Source organism: Cryptomeria japonica, chromosome 8 (assembly GCF_030272615.1).
Source record: "Cryptomeria japonica chromosome 8, Sugi_1.0, whole genome shotgun sequence".
Lineage (NCBI taxonomy): Eukaryota > Viridiplantae > Streptophyta > Pinopsida > Cupressales > Cupressaceae > Cryptomeria > Cryptomeria japonica.
Genome location: NC_081412.1, coordinates 176,852,800 through 176,860,655, shown reverse-complemented (window position 1 = coordinate 176,860,655; position 7,856 = coordinate 176,852,800). Strand labels below are relative to the sequence as shown.

Sequence of the window (7,856 nt, the reverse complement as noted above, 5' to 3'; positions counted from 1 at the left end):
TCACAACGGAGGAATTATCGGTTTGCAGTCAACATATTCTTGAGCCAGAGCCCGTTCGACTGTTTCCACGGGGAAGTTCAACTGGGTTTGAGCGCCCCTCATTTTAAAAGCTGCTTTGTCGTAGGCCATGGCCGCCTCCTCCGCCGTCAGAAACGTCCCAAGCCAAATCCGGGCGCCATGTCTCGTTGAATCTCGAATTTCTGCTGCGTACTTTCCCCAGGGCCGTCGCCGAACACCTCTGTATCGCTTCTCAGCCGCCTCTGAACCACCAAGACGTCTTCTTTTGGTCCTCTCTTGTTCCGCACAATGCCCCTCCTCCGACTGGCTTTTCACTTTGACTAGGTCAAGAGCTTCGCAGTTGACAGACAGCCATCGCCTCAGGCTCACAAGCCTTTCTAGAACATCGGTTAAGTCCGATTCTTTCAGCGTCTTACACGAACCATCATCTTCACAGGTGCTCAGATTGGAGCCCCCGAAAATGGTGTTGCAGTGATTCATTGTCAGAGAATTTGTTGTTGAGGCGGAAGGACAAGTGATACAAACTGCACCGCCTTGAATTTGAGAATCTGTGTAAGGGATTTCCTGTGCAACGAAAGTGGCCCATATGTTCTCGAGAACCATGGACGAGGATCCCAATCTTTCCATCTCGGGCTACTATTGTTGACCGGAGAAATATTGTTCTGAGAGAAATGAGAAGCTAATGACGGGTATTAAAAGACGAGCAAAGCATTGCTTGCTGAACAGCTGTAAAGATATTCAACCTTACTTGATGTAGTAAAAACCAAAATACTATTAAACATATCCCCACACTTTAATTAAAAAACCTAAAACCTGGTTTTAGAAGAGATGTGGCCTTATTCATCTTCCCTGCACGCCGTTCATAATATTATATGAAGAGAATGTTTATCAGTGGTGTTTAGTCACGTTACTATGCCTTTATCTTTACAACCCCTTGCAATCGAGAGCAAATCTTCTCGCCCACTTGGCTACATTAAACTCATTTTAAATATGAACGTAATATAAACCAGACGACGGCTTAACCATCCAATGATCAACACAAATTCAATTGATCCACATAACGATAAAGAGTTCAGTGTATTTAAGTTTAGACTTCTAAAATGTTGGGACATAAAAATTCATCCAGAGATATATCTAAATTAATTTAATAGATGATAAGAATTCTAAGATATAGTTAGAAAAATTTGTAAAGTAGAAATTTAATAATGAAGAATATTTAATGTATTATTTTATGTATAATTGTAAAATTATAATATTTAAACTGTATTGATAATTTGGAAATTGGAAGAGCTTTATAATATAATTTAACATAAAAGAAATAAAATAGTTTTTATTCCAAGCTTTCAATTTATAAGTCAATGGGAACAAGGAAATTACTATTCAATTTTTAAAATAATGAATCAAATTTTAGTTTCATTAGCCCAAGTTTGACCCATGCTCCCATTTTCAAGAATAACTCCTCCTAACTTACAATGTAACTCAATTTGATTATTTGATCCCAATGACTAAGGTAGTCAAGTGTAACCCCCGAGAATTGAATAGGAATGTCACTATCCACTATCCCTCTTATACATCTCCTAAAAATGACTAAAATAGTTGAAAAAATACAAAACACAATCAAATTGTAACCTACTCTTAAATGACTTCTACAACTATTAAAAACTATTGACATATTGTAGACAATACCAAAAAAAAAACCAAAGATTCCCCACATGATAGTACCCTTTTGCATGGTGGCCCAACATTTACACTAGCACTTGCACCAAAGTGCAAGGGTTACACCGATAGTAAGATACAGATGAACTATTTGAGATGAAGAGGTTATTTTCATGATTAATCCATACACGTCTCTCTAGTGCATCAATTTCACATATATTATCCATATGGGCCCTTGGTCTCCTAGTAAAGTTGAAGGCTCTACAATACTAACTAATTAAGTTTTTCTCCATAGAAAAAGGAATATATTTTTACAATAATAGTTAGCGTTAAAGTGCAATATTTATATTATATAATTTAACATAGTAAATGATATAAACTTACTATAATATTAAATTTATAATAAAATATAATATAATATTATCTAATATAATAATAATATTAGTATCGTAATACTTTGTAAAGAATATATATATTTTTTAAAAATAACACATGAAAAATAATTTTGAATGCAAATATAAAAGCTTTAGTATTGTAGGCATCTAAAAATGGTTAACGCTTGTGGGTTCATACTCTAACATGTCCGCATTACCTCCTTTTCGTATTTTCGCACTTACTAACACTTTCCTCTATTTCTTACATTTAATCTATATCATTTCTTGATATTGTGTCATTTTCCTGCATTTTTTTCCCATTCGATTCCAATACCTCACATTTCAGTTAGGTCTTGTCAATATCAACTTCCATTCTTAATCAGTGATTGTGATCAACTTGTCATATCAATTGGACATCACGTTAACCCTAATCGATGTTAATTAGGGTTTTGCTAAAAAATATTTATCATTTGTAATATCAATCATCTCTTATCAATGAATTGTCAATCAATTTGGATAATTTGGGACCGTTTCCAGTCTTCATAATCTGTCTATTTATCAATTTTGATTGATTCATCATCGATCTTTGCCAATCTTTATCAAATCAATCTTCATCAAGTCAAATTTTGTCAATCTTGGTCGATTTGTCATCGGTCTCAATCAGTCATCAATCCTTGTCATTTTGGATCAATCAATCATTGATTCCTTATCAATTTGTCATTTATCAATTCAATCTCTTTGTCATCTTCAATCGATTTGTCATCGATCTTCGTCAATCAATATCCAATTCTTGTCAATTATTTCTTTGATCACAATTGTCATCATATAATTATTTCTTTAATTGCATCATGACTTAATTTTGACATAATGCACTCCCTTTCTCTTTTCTAAGGTTTTATTAATCCTTTCTAACATCCCTTTAAGTAAAATGAATTAATTTCATTTATCCTATATGTCTCATGTCACAATTAATTTTTTAATTTAATTGGCTAATTAATTCCTTTTTGTGGGATAATTAATAAGTGGAAAATTTTATTTATTAATGCCACCTAATTTATCCTCTTTTTTCTCCACTAATTTGTCTCGCCTTTTTGTGCTCAATTTGTCATAAATCATGAGTTATTTTTGAGGTCAATTTTATCATATTTGAGAAGCGTGATTTTCTCTCCATGTGTCATGAATTGACATTGCAATTTGTTTTTAAATTAACATAGAATTTTGTCATAATTTGTCATAATCATGCTATTTTTGAATCAAATTAATCTTGCAATTTTCCATGCCAATTTGATTTATTCATCAAATCTCCTATAAATTGAACTCTTTCTCATACATTTTGAAGCCACGCTTCGAGTATCCTTATGCTGCCATTTTCCATCCATATTTGCTATCATTTTCCACCATCTTGCATGCAATCACACTTGCATTTTGTAGGTGAGATCCACATGCACATAATTTGAGGGAGAAAGAAGAACAATGGAGGAACAATGAAGGAGATATATGCATCTTAGTTTGCATTTCCTTTTTATATTTCACTTTCATGCCTCTATTAAATGTGTCAATGGTTGATTTCATAGCATTTTACTTTCATGGTTGACTAATTTTATGCTAGGAATCTTATGCCTAATTCCCTACCTCACAACTATAATCCCTATAACTAACCCTACCATTATTATAAACATCAACATATTAATAGTAATTGTGTATCAAATATACTGTTAACATAAGATAATAAAAATAATACAATTAATAAGATTAATAATATTTATTTTATGTAAATTTATGATTATTTTGAAAATTAAAATCATATTTATCTATTTATCGTACATATTCCATCTCCTATTGCCAAAACTAATATAATAGATATTTTTTTATATTTATTTTAATAATAAAAAATCTTTTAAAACTAATCTTCTTGATACAAAACCAAAAATCTACATCCACAAAACTTGTCTTAATATCAAAAAATCAAACAAAACATTTATATTTAATTTTAATTAAAAATTTAAATTAATTTTTTACTAAAATTTATATTTTTAATGCAATAAGAAAACTTCCAAAATGTATGAAAAATGTCAAATCTAAGCTAACTAAATGACAGCAAACAAATTTGGAGCTAATTAATAACTCTTTGTGACTTAAAAGCTAATCAATAACTTTGGGATGAGTTGCATGATTTCGAAACTAATATTTTTTAGATAGATGTATTAATCTAAAATAAAAAATAAAGATACTTAAAAAATAATATATACCATTCCATAATTACATTGTATAGCAACTTCCACAAAAAATATTTATAATTTTAAGAATAATTAATTCAGTTGAAAAATATATTTTCTAGTAAAAAAATTATTTATTTTATAAATTTTTATATTTTAATAATTCTTTGAATAGTAATAATAAGTTTAAAATTTAAATATTAAAAATTCGATGGAATTAAAAATTAAAATAAAAAAATTGTGTTAGGAAAAAATAAACAATACAATAAAATGTAAATTTATTTCAATGTAGTAAATATAATTTAAAGTAAAATAAAATAATAAAAAGACAAATAAAAATGATCTTATTTCTTTAGATAGATGTATTTAATATATCTATACTAGTTTATTTCTATTTCAAAATTATTTTTATTTTCTTATGAATTATTTTATAATTTATTATTTGAAGTAAAATAAACAACTCTTAAATAAATAAATTATTATTTTATAATTTTATTTAAAAAATAATGATTCTAGTTATTTAACATTATTATGGAAAGTCTCTAATATAACTTAAAAATATTATTAATTTCACAAATATTTATTGATAATTCTGTTGAAAGCTAATAAAAACTAAACAAGTAAAGAATATGCATAAACTTTCAATTTTTTATTTTATTTTATTTTATTTTTTTGATCGGTAATGGGCCGAAGCCGATGAGGCATACATACCTTAACCCCTTTGTGGGATTTGAACTTGTGACCTCTCTTTCAAGAGCATAAATTCTCCACCACTAGGGCAACTCAAGTTGTACAAACTTTCATTTATTATTTAAATAATATTAATTTTATTTTAATAGGATGTTCTTCTTGGATGTCGTGGATTGGTTTCTTGGATTCTTCATTATGTGGATATTCTTGGAGCTGATTTCTATGTATATTGTATGATGATGATTTATATATGTAAAAGAGATTATTTACCTTTGAGGAAGGTATCTTCATGTATTTGCAGATGAAATTGAATTAGGACACGATGTAGTGGATTAGGAAAAGTATTCATTTATCATTTCTTGATGTACTAGACATTCATGATGTAATAAAAATTTATGAGTTATATATGGAAAAGAATGAGTTAGTTTTTATGTATTCATATTGCATTTGAATTTGTGAGATAGTGTTATGATATGTAATCTTATGGAATTCATATTGAAAAGCATAGTATTGCTGTTATAAATCTCATTTGAAGTAAATAGGAGTAATCTAGAGGAAATGGTTAAGAGATCTATGATGTGTTTATTATAATGGAAGTATGAGTATTGGGATCATTACGTTGGTGTTTCAAAAATAACTTAAGGAAATGTATTGTGAAAGAGATATGTATACATGATATTGTTCATCCTAGTTGTATGAAAAAGTAAATGATTGGTTGGATGATACAGTAGGATGTTCTAGATGGACAAGTTATGTGTTGGAAATATGTCAAGTAATGATGTTGAGATACCCTAGGGAATGGTTATGTTTGTAAGAGTTTATTTGGTGATATGTTAATGTTTAGATGATTTAATTCCGCTTGTGTAATATGGTTCTATGGTATGATCATATTGATATATGTTGACTTGTAACTAGTTAATGTTGCATTAATATATGATTAGTGTTAACATAGAAGTAATGGATGTTTAAAAAGAATAAAATAATTATCTCCATTTGTTAGTAGATTATGGATTATTTTTCTTGGGTATTTTGGCGGGCATTACAATGCAAACATATACAGATCCTTCACTTGGGTAGATAGTACCTTGCTAAAGAATACCAAAACTACAATGGTTTATGATGCTTTATGCTATAATTATGATTTGATTATTCATATTAACTTGGTGTGGCACTTGGATTGCAGTAAAGATGAATGGCAGAAAGTCTTCAACCAGCTATGGGACAACAACATTGCACCTAAAAAGAAAGGCTTCAAGTGGCTATTTAACCATTATAGATTCCCTATTAAAAATAAACAACAAGATATTGATGTTGGTAACATTTGTAGGGTTGTTGATTCTGCCCTTTATATCTTTTTTTACTACATTATTGCTAAAAGAATTTGGAACATCTTTGGGATTAATTTCTCTATTGATTTTACTTATCATGATGTTGTGTTACATTAAAGGCATTATTTAAAAAGGGCAATAATCTTTTTGGTCCCTCTTTTCTTGTGAAATTCTTAGTTGGCTTACAGTTACATTGTATCATAACTAGCATTTGAACTTCAATTTTGTAATCATTTTAATAGACAACACGTCATTAATGTGAACAAATCCATTGCACGGGATAAAGGCTGTTACAGAAAAATTCTATTAGAAAAATAAAGACGACCTCGAAGGCGGTAAAGAAAATCCCACTAAAGACAAAAAAAAGAAACAATTTATATACAAAATTTGTAGTCAATTCATTATGTAGTACGCCTACACCATGATAGGACATGGATTGCAGCTTGAAATGGTGAATGTGGTCTCTTATTGTCAGCCTGAAAACATGGTCATTCTCCAGTCTAAAGTTTGGTGGTGACGTAATTGTGAAAAGCTATTTACCTTATGGAATGTGGTGTAAGAGAAGCCAAATTTTAAAATAAAAAAATATTTGTCAACGTTTATCCTGATGCATGACATTACCATTGTTTGGCACGCAGCTCTTGTGTGGTCTTCTTTCTTTCATTTTAGCTTGCAGGGTTATTCTGTAAAAAGGGCTAGGATTTTAGCTTTCCATTTTATCTAATAAAATATCTTTTTATAAAAAGTCATACAATGATCAACACATTTTCAATTTTTTCATATAATGAAAAACTTTTAACTACATTATCTTAAAAATTAAGACATCAAAATTCATCTAAACATGAGTGTTAAGAAGAAAAAGTTGTAAAATAATTTTAATGATTTTAAATTGATTCTCTCTCTCTATATATATATATATATTTCATCCACAAAAATGTTTTAGCTATCTGATATGTGAACATGAGCCTTCGTTAAAACCTCCTTGGCTAAGAGCCAAAGATTAAGGGATTTCAATTGCGTCAAATTTGGTCATGGAACAATCTTGACCTCATCACTTTTGATATCGAGACATTGCACTCAACAAGACATGATCATTGGTGGACTCATTAAGAACCTTTCAACTTCACTAGCAATCCAAGAGCCCATTGATTTCAAATATTATTTACATTATTCATCTAAAAAATATTTAAAAATATTATTAGACAATCACATTTCTTACATATTCATTATTTTATATTTAATTTATATATATTAGATGGAATAAATTTTCCACAGTCCATAAATTCGAATGCAAGTATTATCATAATAAATTAAATGTAGGAAATAACACTTATTAAATTTAAATATTTTCCTTCATAAAATAACCAGAAAATAATAAAAATTAAAAATCTTCAGAGATAGCGGCAGGAATCAAGGAGTTCGGTTCTTGTTTTCACAAAAGTATTTTTAAGTTGTACTTCCAAACAACTAGAATGACCAACTTAGTTTTCGTTCGTCCCCCATGCATATAAGATTGATTGAATATAAATTTTAGTTTACAAAATTGGTAATGCCATGTTTACACATGTTACCAT

General features: G+C 29.2%; 1 protein-coding gene across 1 annotated transcript; it reads right to left on the bottom strand.

The window, feature by feature from the left end:
• On the bottom strand, window positions 1-645 carry LOC131050602 (ethylene-responsive transcription factor ERF091-like). Its single transcript, XM_057984798.2, has one exon. It carries the CDS (start codon window positions 643-645, stop codon window positions 1-3), a length of 645 nt encoding a protein of 214 aa, XP_057840781.2.
• Between the last annotated feature and the right edge of the window lie 7,211 nt (window positions 646-7,856).